We start from the raw sequence: 18,470 nt of genomic DNA on the forward strand, positions 1-18,470 counted from the left end.
TTTTGGCCTTTAAAATCTAGAATCTGTGAATTTAGATGGTACTTCAATAGTAAATGGTCTGGCTCAAACTGCTCCTTCTTACTTCAAGTGTTTGGTTTTAATTCATTGAGACTGAAATTCACCCAAAGGTAGAGGATCCACTTACGCTCCATTTTACTGGGCCTTCTGTGCTGGGGTTGATTTCACCTGAAGTGCACTGTGAAGTGATTGAAAAATTCGGAGAAGAGCTCAACATTTTTTTTTCTCTCTTTCTCAAAACCTACTATAGATTCAGATGTATCAACTTTCAAGACTCCTCCATGATTATCACAGAAACCTCTATAATCATCTTGAAGAGAATGAAATCAGCCCCAGTCTTTATGCTGCACCCTGGTTTCTCACATTGTTTGCTTCTCAGTTTCCATTAGGATTTGTAGCCAGAGTTTTTGGTAAGAGAGTGTTTTATCACAGTCATAAGCAGCACAATATCCTGTATAATGTAAGGGAAAACATTCATGGGAATATTTTGCACTTTGTTTTATATACTAATAGATAATGCCAGATAACTTGTTCCAGTTGTCAGCCACAATTTTTTTTATTATTTTTTAATAAAGTCAGAGTGAAAGTTTTTAAACTGAAGGAAAAAACGGGCAACAGGAAATTGTTACGGTATAGAGACTTAATTGCTGAAGCTTTTAGTCACTTGTACTACCACTTTAAAAAAAAAACTTTACTTTTAAATGTCAAGTAGACATCAAAAACTTAACTCATTAACAACGATGATTAAGGCTGTGAGTTTGTCACAGAAGTCATGGATTCCATGACTTTCCATGACTTCTGCAGCGGTTGCTTCCTCCGGGGACATCTTGGGCCACCGTGTGCTGCTCCCCGACAGCAGAGTTTCAGTGTGGGTTGGGGGCAGAGGATTGGAGTGAGGCAGGGTCTGCACAGTGCTTACCTGGGGAGCTCCCTGGAAGCGGCGACATCTCCCTTTCCCAGCTGCTAGGCGGAGGCGTGGCCAGACAGCTCTGCATGCTGTCTCTGCCTGAAGGCACCACCCCTGCAGTTCCCATTGGCTGTGGTTCCCAGCGAATGGGAGCTGCGAAGCTGGGCTCCGGGCAGAGGCAGCACACAGAGCTGCCTGGCCACACCTCTGCCAAGGTTGATTACTGCCCATGACTTGTCTGTGACTTTTACTAAAAATACCTGTGACTAAAACATAGCCTTAGTGATGATACAAGTATTAAACCTATTTTGCATAGGACTACTCAAGAGCAGTATGTATATCTCAAGAGGTACAGTCTTGTTTTGGGACTTCTAAACTCTGAATTGTATCATTATGGAGAAAAGTATGATACAATAGGTTTTCAGTTCACTGCATTTCTTTCTGTAGATTTCATTAAAGTAACCTATTGAATCCAGTAACTTGAACACTATACTCAGTTTTGATTTCATGAATATTTTAGCTATTCAGGTATTATTTAAAATTAAAGAGTTTTCAACTTTAGTACATTTCATTTTCTATTTAGATAACCTTTTAGGGTCTGATGCACTATAGGGCAGTGTTCACTACAATAACTTCACTGGAACTACTCATGGTAGTAAGTGTTTATAGGATCACATTGAATTTCTGCATCTTATTAATAGTTTAGGAATAATAATTTCAAATTTCTTCATTTCAAAAATTACTTTTTATGCCTTCAACTTTGTGGGAGTTTGTCCAAAAATACAACAGATATCTAGATACTGTAATATACTACAGTTATCAAGAAATGAGAAAAATATCACATACTTTCTCTTAAATCAATAGTAAGTTGCTTTCAATTTTTTCTTTGTAGCATTTGTGAAGTGTTTCTGCACCCTCTCTCATTTTTTTTCAATTCCTACATTATTCAAAGGGGCTGCTTAATTTCTATCCTATTGTTTGTTTTTTAATTATTTTTTCCTAAGTCATTAATATTTTTTCTCTTTTTGCTTTTATAACAAAAATAGACTTAACATTTTATTTCCTATTTTGGGGCCAATTTAGAAAATTAGGTGTTGGTTCATTTATTTCTCTATAATGATTGTGAGTGTTTAAATACTTTTTTCATTCATTATATTAATGCTTGTCTTTACAGAAGCAAAATAGTAAAAATAAGTACTCTGGTTTATTTTGCATTTTGTTTAAAAATAGTATTCTCATGATTTGTTGCGCTAATAGACTTTGAAGTCAGGGAGTTGCCTTTTTGGAGGGAGGATCATAGGTGGTTGTTCCCCAAATAAATATAGCAAGGTACAGCATCTGGATCTACACCAGAAACATTGTTTTAGTCCCCACCCCTGCAATCTCATCTGTTCAGACTCGTGAACCCTTGCAGAGCCCAGCTTACTTTAATGAGACTCCCTGGGTGAAATCCTGGCTCTGTGGAGGTCAATGGCAAAAATTCCATTGACTTCCGTGGGGCTAAGACATTACCCCATTTGGGCATAAGGATCTGCCCAAGCAAATCAGATTGCAGGATCAGGGCCTTAACTTATAGACAACAGAAGCATTGCTATGGGTTTTAGACATGAGTAGGGTTTTTAGCCTTTTAAAGAGCTTCCAGTAATGAAGTAGCAATTTACTACCTTGTGAACAGTAGGATAAGTCATTTCTTAACTATGTCATTCTGTATTACATTTAATGATCAGCTCCCAGTAATAAATGTATGTTGGGTTTTTTTAAAATTAACAATATACATTTCTCTTAATATGGTTAATATCACATACATTATAACAATACTCAAATGCCTTTCACACTTCATAGGTCTTCAGAGTGTGCTTGTCCATCAAGCGTACAATCTTTTTTCCCCTAAAGCGTTGCATTTGTAAAAGGGCAGTAAAATATTTTTTGTACATTTTTTCATTTATTAAGCTGATGCTGAAATATTGGTATCTTCTAATAACAAAAATAACATAGTCAAAATATGATGGATCCTACATTCGTTTCCCTCCACAATTTACTACTGCTCAAATATAGAAAGGCAAAGGAAAGTATCCCAGCACAAAAATTAACCCAAATAGTTTTAATCCTTATTTTCAATGTATTTACAATTTTTTTTTCTGTTTTAGACATTATCTTTCTTCAAGGAACTGAAGTCATATTTAAGGTAGCTCTGAGTCTGCTTAGCAGCCAAGAAGCACTTGTAATGGAATGCGAGAGCTTTGAGAATATTGTTGATTTCCTTAAAGGCACTATCCCAGACATGACTAAGCTTCAAATGGAAAAGATTATTACCCAGGTAAGATTGGTTTTTTTCCCCTTTATTTCTTTCCGTGTGACTTATTTTATAAGATATTAACCCTAAGATGAATACAGGGGTCTCTGCTAATGATGAGTCACTTACTTCAATTTATATAATATCAATTAGATCCCCTCTCAGTTGCTATGACACTAAATTCAAGGAGTCATTTTCTGGACTATACTTGTAATCTGTAAGTCATATCAATTTTTTATAGTTTTGATGGCCTCTAGTCTGATTTTTAAAAAATCCATCACTAACTAAGGGTGAGTGGCAAAAAAAAAAAAAAAAAAAAGAAAGGTATTTTTGAAAAAATGCTCTCTTGTCTGAGACAACAGTCACTGGAAAAATTCAGCCTTCACTGAGGAGAGAGAGAGAGAGGCTGTATCTAAACTGAAAAATTTCTGACGTCCTTTATCTAGGAATTTATATGGGCTGCATCTGAGCACTTAAAAAACTTTTTAAGCTTAATCATCCCAACACCCTGTGAATTATTATTCCCATTTTACCAAAGGGCAACTGTGGTCGAGAGGTGTTCACATCATAAGTCTGTGATAAAGCTGGGAAGGAGTCTCAGTCCCAGTCCCGTATCTTAACAACAAGCCCTAACTTCTTTTCTCAGAGCAGCCTTAGTTGAAGCACTGAGAGAATTTTAGAAAATCCTTATGACTCAGTTAGCACTATGCTTAAAATCATGTTAGCAACAACCCATTCAGACATGGCTGTTGCTAGCAGTTTCCGTGACCGATGGAGAAAGGATCTTTTTCCAGAAAACAACGCAAGCCAACCCATGCCTCAGCCTATCTGTTCTACTCTAGTATGCTTTTTTTAAACATGGTTCTCAAATTCCTGACCTCATTGGTTGGGATTACCATGTTAGAGCCTTACTATCCCCATGGACATTGAATTGGTATGTGTGCTTCTTACTATGCCTAACAATATATGATAAAAAGCAATGAGACATAATAGTAATATGCATCATCATTAACTTCATTGGGTTATCTGGTATTAAGCATATCTCTAAATGAGAGGGAGAAGTCACTCAGTATGTATGTGTTCAGTAATGAACACAATCTAGAGTTGCTTAGATTTGAGTCACTTGAAAAACAGCAAACGTCAGTCTGAGCCTGAGTTTTCTGCTGAGCTGACTGTTTCTAAGACATTCCTCTGCAAGGCTGGTGTCACCCTAGCCTTTGTCTCTCTCTTCCTTTAGAGCCTCTCTAAAGCCATATTTCAAAGGCTCAGATAGGCAGTCCATCTGTTAGATGCATATATAGCCCCCATCACTGTAATGTGCAAGTGCCTCACAATCTTTAATGTAGTTATCCTCACAACAAACCTTTGAGGAGGAAAATACTATCACACCCATTTTACAGATGGGAACTAAGGCACAGAGAGGCTAAGGGCTTGGCTACACTGGAGAGTTGCAGTGCTGGTGGTGGCGTTACAGTGCTGCAACTCACTCACCGTCCACACTTGCAAGGCACATACAGCGTTGTATCTCTGGCTCTAGGAATTGCGCCGCCCCAAGCAGGGTGGCATGCCACGGGAGGCGCTCTGGCGGTTGCCGGTCCCGCGGCTCCGGTGCACCTTCTGCAGACGTGCCTGCGGAGGGTCCGCTGGTCCCGCGGCTCCAGTGGAGCTCCCGCAGGCACGCCTGAGGATGCTCCACCGAAGCCGCGGGACCAGCGGACCCTCCGCAGGCACGCCTGCGGGAGCTCCACCGGAGCCGCCTGCCGCTCTCCCGCAGCACGCCGCCCCAAGCACGCGCTTGGCGCGCTGGGGTCTGGAGCCGGCCCTGCTTACTACGCTGTAACTGACCTCTGGAATTTTCCCATAATGCTTTTAACTAAAGAACTTTCTTTGTTTTGTTATGATGCCTCTTTGTTTTGTTGTGAACTTGGGGCTCCCGGAGCTGCTTATCTAAAAAACAAACACAGCTACTGTTTGCTGTGAATGAGGCAGGCAGGGGGATGAATGTCCACAGCTAGTGTTTGCTTGAGGAGAGAAACAGCATGGCGAGGGGGGAAGGGAGTCCGTCGGAGCAGCTACTTATCTGGTCTGAAGGCTATTTGCATTTAAGAGTGAATGAGGGGTCGGGGAAGTGGTTGGAATTTGCAAGGCAGGGAGCTGACAGTGTCGGCTCCAAAAATCCACTCTCTGTCTCTCCTCCACACGCTCCCTGTCACACTCCACCCCACCCCCCTCTTTTGAAAAGCACGTTGCAGCCACTTGAACGCTGGGATAGCTGCCCATAATGCACCACTCCCAACACCGCTGCAAATACTGCAAATGTGGCCACACTGCAGCGCTGGTAGCTGTCAGTGTGGCCACACTCCAGTGCTTTCCCTACACAGCTGTACGAAGACAGCTTTAACTCCCAGCGCTGCACAGCTGCAAGTGTAGCCAAGCCCTCAGTGATTTGCCCAGTGTCATATAGGGAGTTTGTGATGGAGCAGGGAATTGAATCCATTTCTCCTAAGTCTTAGGCTACTGCCCTTACTATTGGATCATCCTTCTTGTCCGTACAGAAGAGGATCTGTACAGTCAATGAGAGCTGGATGTCTAACTCCCACTTGTGTCTTTGAATATCTTTCTCTTCACCTGTTATATTTCTGAGTTAGAGCTGATAAGACCCACATGGTCTGGTGGTTGGATGAGTCAGCAGAATAATTCTACGGGGTCTGAGAACCTGACATCCAATCAGCTGTATTCTCATTTGGTGTCATTATTTGGCCACCATAAAATAATGACCCAATTAAATCTTCCTGAATATTGTTCCTTTCTAGTCAGAGCAATGAAGTCTGTGCTAGATGGTTTACTTAATATTTTAATTACCAAGTTGAATTGCCAATTAATCAAATTAATTTAATGCTCCCTGTTGTAAGCAAAACTATTTTTTTCCCTCTCCTGGTAGGTTTTTGAGATGGATATTTCCAAACAGATTCATGCCTATGAAGTAGAGTACCATGTACTACAGGATGAGCTGCAGGAAGGTTTGAATCCCTGTGATGATGGTGAACCTTTGGAGAAATTGGAGAGGGTCAACAGTCAGCTAAAGAGGCAAAATATGGACTTGCTGGAGAAGCTACAGGTAAATAGCCAAAGAATTTGAACACCATGCATTAACTTTTTCCTAAAATTCAGCCAACAGGGGATTTTCTTTTAAAGTCATTAAAAAAATCAATTTCTTAAATGTTTAAAAACTTGGTATTGGGAGATTGTTCCACAGCCTAATAGCTTTCGCAATCAAGAAGTTCTTGTTTTGTATTTTAGATGGGTTTTTTTTTTACTCCATTTGTAGTCCTCTGTACCCATTTAAATAATTCCTCTTCCTTCTTGATGTTTACTTTCTCCAAATACCTGTAGATTATGTCTATCCTCACCTTCTTAATTATCTCCTGGATAATTTGTACATCTTCAACCTTTTTAATCTTCTCATAAATCAATTCCTCCAGCCCCCTCACTTTTTGTTTTTTCATCAGTTTGCAAATATCTGGCTCATTCATACTCTGTATCACACTGGGCTTTGACTGTCTCCTCACAAACTTAGATACAATTGGATGTTCCCTATCAACTCTAAAGCACAATTTCATTCTAAGTGCATACCTCCCACTGGCTATCTGGATTTTGATTATTTCCCCATTTGTATTATCTTGCATTATTACAAAATACAATACCCTTCTTTCCATGAGACCAGACCAGTTAATCTTTAGTAGCGATCTACTTATTTATTTTCATTTAGCACTGGAAGGATCTCAGAAGTTCACCTGTAGGCCTCATCTTCAGTTCTATTTTAATTTTCAGATCACTGAAGAAATTCATGTCCTAACTGTCAGACCAGTAGGACAATGGAACAGACTGCCTAGGGAGGTTGTGGAAGCTCCTTCACTGGAGATTTTCAAAAGGAGGCTGGAAACCAATCTGTCTTGGATTGTTTAGACTCAACAAATCCTGCATCTTGGCAGGGGGTTAGATTAAATGACCCTTACGTTCCCTTCTAACCCTATAATTCTGTGATATCAAATTTTCTTTTGCTTGGTTTTGTTTGTTTCCAGGTGTACTATTCAGTGGAAAATCCCCACAATTTTTCCAGCTACCATGCTCCTTTATTGTGATATTTATTATGAACCTTTTTGTGGGCCATTGCTGTCTCAGCCCTGATTTTTTTTTTTTTTTTAAATCTACTGAATAGGATCACTTGCACCTTTCTTTTCTTGTGATGGTCCTTTTTCAGTTTGGTTTTGGTTACTGGTTGGACTAGTGTCTGTCTTTGGCCTGTTCTCAATCTGTTCCTGCTCTTTCTCCCCCAAAAAGGGTAGAATAGCTATTTTTGGTGACTGACTTGGCAGGCTCCATAGATGTTCTCCTTGTACATATCTATACTATTCTACCTAATTACAGCATTCCTCCATCTGCTTTCTTGTTCCTCTATAACCATCCTATCCTGTGTATAGATCTGTCATGTTTCTGATGTTTCCTTTTTTTATATATAGTATCTGACATTCTCGGGTACAATCCAGACTAGTGAGGGTCTGTCACCCCTGCCCTGCAACGTTGAGTGCCTCACAATGCTTTGCTGCTGTAGCTTCCGACTTGGATCACTCACAATCAGCTTGCCAGCATTCAGGTCACACTCTGCATGTCTGTGTATAACTGCAGCCTGCCAGCACACTCCAGTCAGACTCTGGCTTCCGTCAGCCTTGGTTACCACTTTCCGGGTGACTCCAACACACTCCCAGTTTCAAATTTTCCCCCAAAATGTATGTTCTGCACTGCCCAGCCCTTTCCTGGGCAGTTCAGATATTTTAGGTCCGTTGCTTCTGTAATAGAACAATATCCAACAGTTTTCTACTTGAAATGGAGTTACCTAAACAAGTCACAACACTCGGTTAGTTTTAATTAAAGAATAAAACATATTTATTTAACTACAAAGTGAGATTTTAAGTGAGTACAAGTATAAAATCAGAAATGTTACAAGAGAAAAAGATAAAATGCTTTCTCGTGCTAAAATTTAAACTAGACTTGGCTCAAGGTAAAATCCCTTACCGCAATGGGCTCCTAGCAATGGGGCTAACCAAATTTTGTGTTGGATCTCTCCCAGAGTCCACTGGGTGCTTCCTGTGACTTGTCTGGTAAACACCTTGAGTCATAATTTCAGCTTCTGTTCATAACTTTGCATATAATGTTGCTACATGCATTTTGCCATGATATTATTGACCAGTGAGTTTAGTTTTCAAATGATACCTCACAAGGCAAATTTTGTACAAAGATTATTACAATAGCGTGTAGGGTGTGAATACAGGGTGCATTCGGTCACAGTATCTGGTTAGGGTTCCTTCATTTCTCCCAGAAACATTCACCACTGTTCATGGTCCTGTGCTTTCCTCAATGAAGGAATCTGGTTTACACTGTACACACATGTAGTCCTCATCCATCTTCACTTGGAAAAGGAACGTGGCTTCCATATCAGATATCTAGATTCTCTTGGTAACTGTTCTTATCCCAGTTATTTAATTTTTTTACAGAAGTCTCTTAGCTTGTTAGGACCTGTCAAAGCCAAGAATGTCAGTCTCTTCCTTTGGTACTATTTTGGAAAGCTCCCATTTGCTTTCTGTCTGTTCCTTGTGGACAGAATTTGCTGAATCATGGGCCTTTATCTGTTGCTGCCGCAACTCCTTGTTATCGACAGTCATTCATCTGAGTTCTCTCTGTTTGCCTACCCCCCATAGAGAGCTTTCAAAGAATCCTTAGAATCTGAGCTGTTCTTTGGGCAGCGTCAGGCTAGGAGGAAGCCATGGTACGTAGATAAATATTTTTAAAAATAGCTATTTCAGAGATGGAACCAGTGTCTGTACAAGTAGGTGTGACAGATTCATTTGAGCACCCTCTCTTGGCCACTCACCAGACTATTGTGAGGGGATCCAGCAGCTGGATTCCATGTGTTTTAAGCCTTCAGAATCTGAATGCTGTCTTGGGGCCTCTAGGCACACTCAAGATGCAGATCCTTTGTCTAGCATCCCCTTATGAGAGCTGCCAGGTGTAACAGATGAATCTCACAGACACTGTGTAAGGGATTCTAAAATCATTGCTCTTTGCTTAATCACACAAGAAATATGCAGTGTTCAGATTATATAGAAAATCACAAACAGTGCCCCTCGGTCTAGGTCACCCTTCCTTTGCAGAATGATCCATGTTCAGGTGGGTAGGGTTCCACTGCCTTTTCAGACTCCTACAGTAACTTCCCTCTGCTTGAGCTAATCCAAATTGATGAAAACTCCAAATAGACTCATAGAATCATAGACTTTAAGGTCATAAGGGACCATTATGATCATCTACTCTGACTTCCTGCACAACACAGGCTACAGAATCTCACCCACCCACTCCTGTATCAAACCTGTGTCTGAGCCATTGAAGTCCTCAAATCATGGTTTAAAGACTTCAAGGTGCAGAGAATCTTCCAGCAAGTGACCCGTGCCCCATGCTGCAGAGAGAGTTCCTTAAATAGATCAGTTCCTTCCCTTTTATAACCTTCCAGTTCCTCTGTCAGGTGACTCCCAGATCACCTGCCTTTAGCAGGTGTCTTCCTTACCAGGCAACCACTCTCTTGGCAAACCAATTCTCCTGGGTGGAGCCAGTCTGTTGTCTAGGATGTTTGTATTTGAATAGAGGACCATCCCAATTTAATGACCTTCCATTAGCAGCCCTATATCCCTCCCCTTTGGAATTTCAATCTAGCATGTGAAAGGCAAGGGATAGACAAAAACCTGCAGCCTGTAAAGATACATACAGAAAATTCATAATCTCACACAATTGTACAGATCATCACATTATATCCATGAGTTGTATGGAGGCAAACGAGTACAACCACATATGGTAATAAAAGGTCTTAATCTGAATCTCTTAGAAGGTCATGTAAATTGATATTCTTACTACTACTTACAGCTAGCTCATGCTAAAATTCAGAGTCTGGAATCCAACCTGGAAAGCCTATTGTCTCAAGAGAACAAAATGCGGAGCTTAATCCAGTCGCTGGAACAAGAGAAGATGGCATATCAAAAGACGGTTGAGCAAATAAGTAAATACCTGCCAGCAGAAGCACTGTCCGACTGTGAACTGCTCCTGAAGGAAGTAAATGCCAACCCAAACAATAGAACAAAGCATGGAAATAAGCCATAAGTAAGAGTTGCAGGCGGTAGAATTTCAGATATGAAGGGAAAGCAAAGATATGTATGCCGCTATAAAAACTCAGAAAGCAGCAGGTAGTGGTTTGCCTAAAACCGGTGCTGGGACACTCATAACAGCAGATGGGCCTTGTCACTCTCATTATGCAAATCCCAGGTTACCAAAATTTTTTTTTAAAGGGTTATGTACATATCACAATGGGAAATAAAGGACTGTTGCATTTAATTGTGACAAGTAGATGTATATTTAGAGTTGATTTAAAGGAAAAGGTCAGAACTTCACTAATGAAACCCAAAGTGGTGGTAAATTAAAATTTCATTCTAGATGCATATCTTTTGTCTTGTAGCAAAATGAGGATAATGTGTCTTTTTTTTTAATATATATATATATATATATATAGTATAATACTTGAAAAAGATGAATGTATTTTTTCCTCCAAAGAACAGCATGTTTCACATGTTTTGTGGAATTCTGTATAAACTCGTGTGTCTGTCATTAATTCTACTGACGTGTGTATATAACAATAACTAATGCTGACTGTCACCTTGTGGCTCTTATAGGAAGAATTATAATGCCATACGCTGCCTGGAATGTGCCAGTCAGGACATTACTCCCGCATACCTGTTGAAATTGACAGGCATTATGTCACAGTTATGCCTAAATAACTCAAAAGACTGAAAAGTCAGTAAAAAGCAAGACCCAGGAAATGATTGTTACCTCCCTTCCTGCCTCTCCCACCCCAGGAGTTTGGCATTAGAAATTGAAGGATGGAAATAGGGTTGCAGAGTGGTCTGCACTCTGAGCTTAATTTCCAACAGGTGACATGTTGTGGTAATGTATTTAAAACTGGACACGGTTTTCAAATTGCAAAAGAAACCTTGTAAGACCTTCTGTTGTCACACAGTTCACTGATTCCCCCAACAGTTATATAGCTAATTTTTTGGGGATGGGAGGTGTAATGGGGCACTGGATAAAGTGGGGAGCTAGGATTTCTAAACATTCTTAATCCCCAAATACATCGTGATAAAGACCATACATCATAATTTTCAGGCTTGTGCTGTGAAACTGTTTAGGGAGAGGATTAGCTAGCCAGACTTTAAATGTCATGTACCTTTCAATTTAAAGCATCGGTTTGAAACACACATTTGAAAGGAGGTATTATAAATGCAGCTTAATGCTTTCATGCTATTCCTGTATTCTGTTACCACCACGTCTTTGTAAACTTATTTTAATTATCCTGTCATGAGTGAATCTGTCCTAGACAGAGCATGGTAAGCCCAGGTCATTTCTTAGAGTGTATGTATGTCAACCAAAGGATGATAAGTAAGATGCCTACAGATTTGAAAAAGCCAGCTGTGATTAGTGTAAATCTGCAAGAAGGTTTGTTTGTATGTAGTAGACATGTATTTTGGAATTCATGTCAGATTTGTTACTTGAACGTTAAAATGGATCATGTTATCTTACCATTTATGCTATATTCCAGGCAGGTTTTTTTTTAAGAATAAAAATCAAGCAAAGTGCCAAATTCAGCAAAGTGTCATTTACGCATAAGATTGATTGGAAAGCAAGTGTTGAATGTAACTGCTTTCTATGTCACAATGCTGTATGTTAATTTCAAGGAAAAAAAGAGCAACAGAATCACTGCTTTGCTGCTCATTGCTGCAGGGTTTAGTTTTATTTCCACGGTGGTTTTCTTATTTGGTAGTACTCATTCAGTCACTGTATTTATCTTTTTTATTGCAGTTGGGTGCAAGCTCTTACACTGTGTATAAAATTACATGGAATCTGACTTGGTATTTCAATAATGTTTCATTGCACCAGATGGAAAAATGCCAAGTGAAGAGGCAATTCTTTGCAGTTTGTTCAAAGTAAATTTTAGCTAATATGTATATACGGAACTAATCCCAGGGAACTGCAGTACAGTGTATTACAAGATCAAAGCTATTCAGATACATACTATTTTTTTTTTAAATGCACTGAATGTGCTTTATCCTCTGTTTCATGTATATCAATTTTTTTCATGTGATGCCTGGAGAATTTCCAATAAATGTAATTTTGCTGCATTTCCATGGCTTCTGGCTTTTTCATTTCTCCACATTTCAAGTACCAGTTTCTCACTTGGAACAGTGCTGTCTTCATGTAAGTCCCTCGGCCTATGCCTCTTCCAGCAGCTCCGCTTGGCCTGGAGCAGCGATAGTGATAGTTTATATCCTGAATCCCTAGTTTTTTTTATCAATTCTTTTTTTATTTTTAAAAAAAATCTAATTAGTAGTTTAGGCCCAAAAGGTAGATGAGTTGAAATAAACAGTAAAACTAATACCAATAAAAATGTGTTCCTGGTTTGCAGAAAATAAATAAATAAAGAGGTTGAGCATATTGCATAAACATTTCCTTGCAGTATTTCCAAAGCAAATGCATGGGGATCAGAAATTGAAAATAGCCAGTCCATTTTTACTAAGATGAGGGAAATCCAAAAAATAAACTAGATTTTTTTTTTTTAAATTCCTCTAGTTTTAATAATTTAAGGCAGGGGTCGGCAACCTCTGGCATGCGACTCACCAGGGTAAGCACCCTGGTGGGCCGGGCCAATTTGTTTACCTGCTGCGTCTGCAGGTTCGGCCAATCGTGGATCCCACTGGCCGCGGTTCACCATCCCAGGCCAATGGAAGATGTTGTATGAATGTAGCAGAGCAGCATTTTCCCTTGATTTTTAAACTGACAGCATCCCTTTTACAAATGTCTGTACAGTTTATTACTTTCATGTGTAAAGCTACTGTTAGTTTAAAGAACCTGTATGCCACATTCACTTATCACACACATTCACCTGTTACCCACACACACACCTTCTAATATGATATTCTGAAACTATTGATCAGTGCACACCAAATCCACAGGAAGTGAATGATGCCTTATGCAATTTAAACTGATGGTGTGGGGAAGTTAAGGTAAGAAGTGTTGGAGAAAGTGCTCCATCTTGCCACTCAGTCTGTCAATGCTGAACGTTGCCAAAGAGTTTGGGATATGGACTGTGCCTCACTATATACTTAGAAAGCATGTAACACATTGGGAGTGCTAATATAATACGAACAGGCACTGGATTTTGCCCCTTCTTGGAAAAAGTGTTGGGGATCCTTATTGACTGCAAGTAATCAGAACCTCATTTCTACATCTTACCTGAAATGTGGCAGCCCAGGTGGCAGAGTGCTTGCAAATACTATGCTGTGGCTCTAACTGAGAGCAGGTCAGAAGGACGAACGCAGCACTACATCATGCAGCATCTAGGAGGAGCTAACTCTAAATTCTTGAACCTCAGATAGCAGAGGGCCTCCTTGAAAGGGCTGTGAAGGTTTAAATATTTTTAGCTCACAAGCTATAACTGAAAACTACTTACTTCTGCCAGGATTCTAATTACACCAGCTGGGATCTTGGAGAAGAGCTAGAGCTGGGTGAATTTTCTAAACCTTTCGTGTTGAAAAAATTGGCTTTTTTGACCATTTTTTTTCAGTTTTTAGGGGAAAAGAATGGAACTGACTGCCAAAGTCTTTTAAACCAAACTTTTTTTTACCCAAAAGAAAAACCCAAAGAGTTGTTTTGTAACTTTTGTTGAAAAACAAATATTAACATTTTGAAATAATAACATTGGCATTTTTCAGCCAGCTGTAAGAAGAGCCTCTTTGAAAACAGGAATAGTGACCTGTTATCTTCAGTTAGACTTCAGCGTGGTGCTCATCCCTTCTATTGCGTTAGACAGGCTTCCTTGCTTCTTAACCTGCTCACTGCAATGCTGCCCAGGTAGCTCACAGTTGCCTAAATGGAAGCATTCTAGGGTGTAATAGAGGTTCTGAGGTCCAGCAATTTGAAGCACCCAGTTGTCCACAATGAGGACATTCACATTCTTGCATATTTAACAAATGCTGCATCCCAGCTAAGAATGAAAAATTGCATCTGTTTGCCTAGAACTCTAGAAAAAGAATCTAGCATCTTCAGAAGACACCTCCACTCGTATCTGCCACTGGACCAGACATCATAATGAACCAACTCACCGTCCCTTCAGCTTGGTGTCTTTCCTTCATGGACATTAGATATAGAACTTTGTCTAAGTTGGGCATATTGAGACAGTCCAAATACTGAGTGCCCACTGTCCCCTTCAGCTTGGTTCAGCATCAGGTTATTAAAGATGATTGCATAGAAGCCTGAAGATTTCTGCATCCACGCTCCCTTGATGGCACTAAATTTGATTTTAGGTAACGTAAAAAATTGTAACTGATCCTGCATTTTGTAGTTAGTTCAGATTTTAATATTGATGCTAGCTATTAAACCCATCAGTATATGATGGTGCTTCATCTCCCTTGCAATATTAATCTCCTAGCGAGCTTGTGGATGGGTGGGGGAGGGACTCTGTGCCCTCTTCTCCCTATCCCCCACTCCCATTATTTCTTTTGCCTGGGAGATATGTCATTCAGCATGTCAGCATTTTAAACTCTACTGGGACAATGGGCAAAGCTAAAATGAGGGGAGGGAGGTTTATGCTAGAAAGCATTAATGGCTACTTTCAATCAGTTCTTTGATCTGTACAGATACCATCCTGGTTGAGGTCACTCTGCTAACCCACTGCCAGAGGCACTGTTTGTCCCTCATTTTCCCCTTCTCATTTTCTGATTTTCACCAATCAATAAGGTTCTGCCTACTGCCTAGAACATTTCCAATTTTGGAACTGATCAGTTGCAAAGTTCAAAAGTTACTGCATTACATACTGATGGAGACTTGCCATCAAGTTGAGTGCAGGGCTTCCATATGCTTGGCCAATTACATATAAAACTACCATATTAAGGAACTGCAAGATTGCAAAATTAAGCAATCAAGTTAGGAATTGCCAGTGTGGTGAATGTGGAGATGCTCAGTGATGAACATTATAATGTTGTAAGTATTTTTGGTATGCTTATTTCCACCTGGTGGCCAAGGTGAGAATTGCTATTTACTGTTAAGAAGCCCTAAGGGCTGGTCCACACTAGCACTTTAAATCGAATTTAGCAGCGTTAAATCGAATTAAGCGTGCACCCGTCCACACCAGGAAGCCATTTAATTCGACATAGAGGGCTCTTTAGTTCGACTTCGGTACTCCACCTCGACAAGGGGAGTAGCGCTAAATTCGACATGGCTATGTCGAATTAGGCTAGGTGTGGATGTGAATCGATCTTAGTAGCTCCGGGAGCTATCCCAGAGGGCAACACTCTGCTGACGCTCTGGACGCCAGTCCGAGCTTGGATGCTCTGACCAGCCACACAGTCAATGCCCCTGGAAAATTTGAATTCCTTTTCCTGTCTGGACAGTTTGAATCCCATGTCCTGGTTGCTCATCGGGGCGAGCTCAGCAGCACCGGCAACGATGCAGAGTTCTCCACCAGAGGAGTCCAGGCAATCTCACACTACAAAGAGGTCCCCAGCATGGACTGACCGGGAAGTCTCGGATCTGATTGCTGTGTGGGGCGATGAGTCTGTGCTTTCGGAGCTGCGCTCCAGCAAACGGAATGCAAAGACCTTCGAGAAGGTCTCCAAAGCCATGAGAGACAGAGGATACAGCCGGGATACAACGCAGTGCCACGTGAAAGTCAAGGAGCTGAGAGAAGGCTACCAGAAACTCAGAGCGGCAAATGGACGCTCCGGAGCCCAGCCCCAGACATGCTGCTTCTACGAGGCACTGCATGCCATTCTCGGTGGGTCTGCCACCACTGCCCCACCAGTGACCGTGGACTGAGAGGATGGGATACTGTCGACGGACTGTTCCTCGGAGATGTTCGCGTACGGGAAAGTTTAAGAGGACGAGGCAGTCGACAGCGCTTACAACACAGATTTCCCCGACACCCAGGATCTCTTCGTCACCGTCAATGAGATCCCCTACCAACACTCCCCACCCGTTACCACGGACCCTGAATCAGGAGAAGGATCAATCGGTAACTGCTTCAAACATGTTAACATTTATTTTTTAAATAAACTGGGAAAACAACTAGGCGAACACAAGGTCTATGTACAGGTGGATGGAACTGTCATCTTCCTCTGACATCTCCAGGAAGCTCTCCAGGAGGTAATTGCCAAGCCTCTGCATGAGGTTCCTGGGCAGGGCTTGCTTATTGGGTGCCCCGAGGAAGCACACTTTTCCACGCAACGCTCTCAGCTGGAACTCGGGGACCAGCGCCTTCACGAGCATGGCAGCATAGGCCCCAGGGTTGTGTTGGCTTTCCTCCAGCATGCGCGCTCTCTCTCTCCGTGACACTCTCCTCAGTGTGATGTCGCGCGCAGACTCCTGCATGTAATTAGAGTAATTTGTGTACCATTAGTAATGGTTGTGCTTAACTGTTCCTTTGCATAACAAGAAGCGTCACTGTACAGCCACGTGTAGGAGGCTGCAGAGTGGGAGAATACGGGGATCTCTAACAGGGAACGGCCGCGAGGGGCTGCAACAGGGGCACCGATTCTACTTTCATGTTTGCCTGCAGCAGGAGGACAGTGCTGTAGATGCAACTTAAAGCTGCAAAAAAAAATTGACTTACCATGCCTGGCCGCTCCATGGATTCTTCTTTCCTGCCCCGCTTCTCTGGTCTGCAGTGCAATACCACAGGCAATGAAAGCGAACCCAGAGAAATCGAACTTTCCCCGAGTGAGTGCTCATGAGAGAGGTGCTGTGCTTGCTCTTGTTCACACACACTGAGTAGACTTTGTTTCTTTTTTGACCAAAAATATCTCTCTATGGAATTCACTCACTTTTTCCCGTCACACAGGTGCAACTGTATCCCTACCTGATCCAGGCGCCTTGTCGATGTTCTGCAGCACCGCAGGAAGGAGGACGGACCTCCCCTTCACTGCATCTGCGACCGCCGCCCCCCGCCGCAAAATCCAATCCCATCATCACCCAAAATGACAAGAGGAAGGGGCACCAGGGGCCGTGAAAAATGTTAATGCACCACAGCAGAGTGCTAAACTTACAAAACGCTCTCAGTACCTTACTTTTGAGAAGTCCTTCCCTTAATGTGCTGTTCATTATAAAAAGTTTTTATTTTTTGGTAATTTCTTTTCCCGTCAGGTTTCTTTGCAGAATACTTTCCGTGAAGGGGGGAGAATGGTTTGGGAATTGCATAGGACTTTCACCGTTAATAGTGGTACAGATATGGGGGCAAGATCAACAGCTGGTCACTCACAGAGTGCAGCCTCTAGTCACCCTGGTCAGTCTGTGGGGTGATTTTCATGTTCTGCTCATAGGCGGAAAGTGCCCTGCGCCAGGTATATTTGCAGGTGGGTCTCTCCACTGGCCATGCCTGGATCATGCCCTGTCCCACGCGGGTCTCCCCCAGCCCCGTCAATTCCCTGCCTGGAGCAGGTACCAGCCCCCACCTGCCACCCCTCCCCCGGCATGTCGTCTCACCCCCCCCCCCCGCCGCGCCGTGTCCCTGTCTCACAGTAGAGAGGCTACCCGCAGAAATGCTGTCTGCTGCCCCAGGGTCATTGAGCATGCCATCCACAAGTGGCAAGGCAGGTTGCCCTCACCCTGCCCTTCTATCGTAGCCCTGAGCCTCTACAATGCATCAAACCATCAGTCCCCAGCCCGCAACCCCCTACACCTCCTCCCCATTATCACACACCACTCACACCTTCCTATGCCCCCAGCCCAGAGCCTGCACCCAAACTCCGTCGCAAAGCCTGCACCACTCACCCATTCCTGCACACGCACCTGTACCAGTCCTCACCACAGAGACCGCTGTACGAGCAGGAGCCTATCAGTCCTATAGTCTAGAAGTGGTCTCTACATCACTGCACACCCAACCCACCACAGTCACCGTCCCTGTGTCAACCCTTTCACGCGAAGTCAGTAGTCCAGAGAAGGTTGTTGCTGAACAATGCTCTATTAACTTTATTTGTACACGTGTGTTGGAAGGGGGCAAACGGGGTGAACGGGATATGAAACTGTAGAGGAGAGTCAACAGAAACTGGGTAAAGAAACAGGGGCAGGTTCCGCTTCTCTATACACAAAGTTAATAGTCACAGGTTACCC

The 18,470-nt window shown here is 42.0% G+C and overlaps 1 protein-coding gene across 5 annotated transcripts in view; it reads left to right on the forward strand.

Annotated features, from left to right (window-relative positions):
* TBC1D4 (TBC1 domain family member 4) overlaps positions 1-12,488 on the forward strand; it is a 157,423-nt gene extending 144,935 nt beyond the window's left edge. For all 5 annotated transcript variants that reach the window (XM_045011426.1, XM_045011434.1, XM_045011455.1 and 2 more), the window contains 4 exons: positions 269-428; positions 3,073-3,242; positions 6,160-6,336; positions 10,188-12,488. In XM_045011426.1, the coding sequence (XP_044867361.1) occupies positions 269-428; positions 3,073-3,242; positions 6,160-6,336; positions 10,188-10,421 (741 nt within the window). In that variant the 3' untranslated portion in view covers positions 10,422-12,488. The remainder of the gene's footprint in view (positions 1-268; positions 429-3,072; positions 3,243-6,159; positions 6,337-10,187) is intronic.
* The last annotated feature ends 5,982 nt before the right edge of the window (positions 12,489-18,470 follow it).

The sequence above is a fragment of the Mauremys mutica genome, chromosome 1, assembly GCF_020497125.1.
Source record: "Mauremys mutica isolate MM-2020 ecotype Southern chromosome 1, ASM2049712v1, whole genome shotgun sequence".
Lineage (NCBI taxonomy): Eukaryota > Metazoa > Chordata > Testudines > Geoemydidae > Mauremys > Mauremys mutica.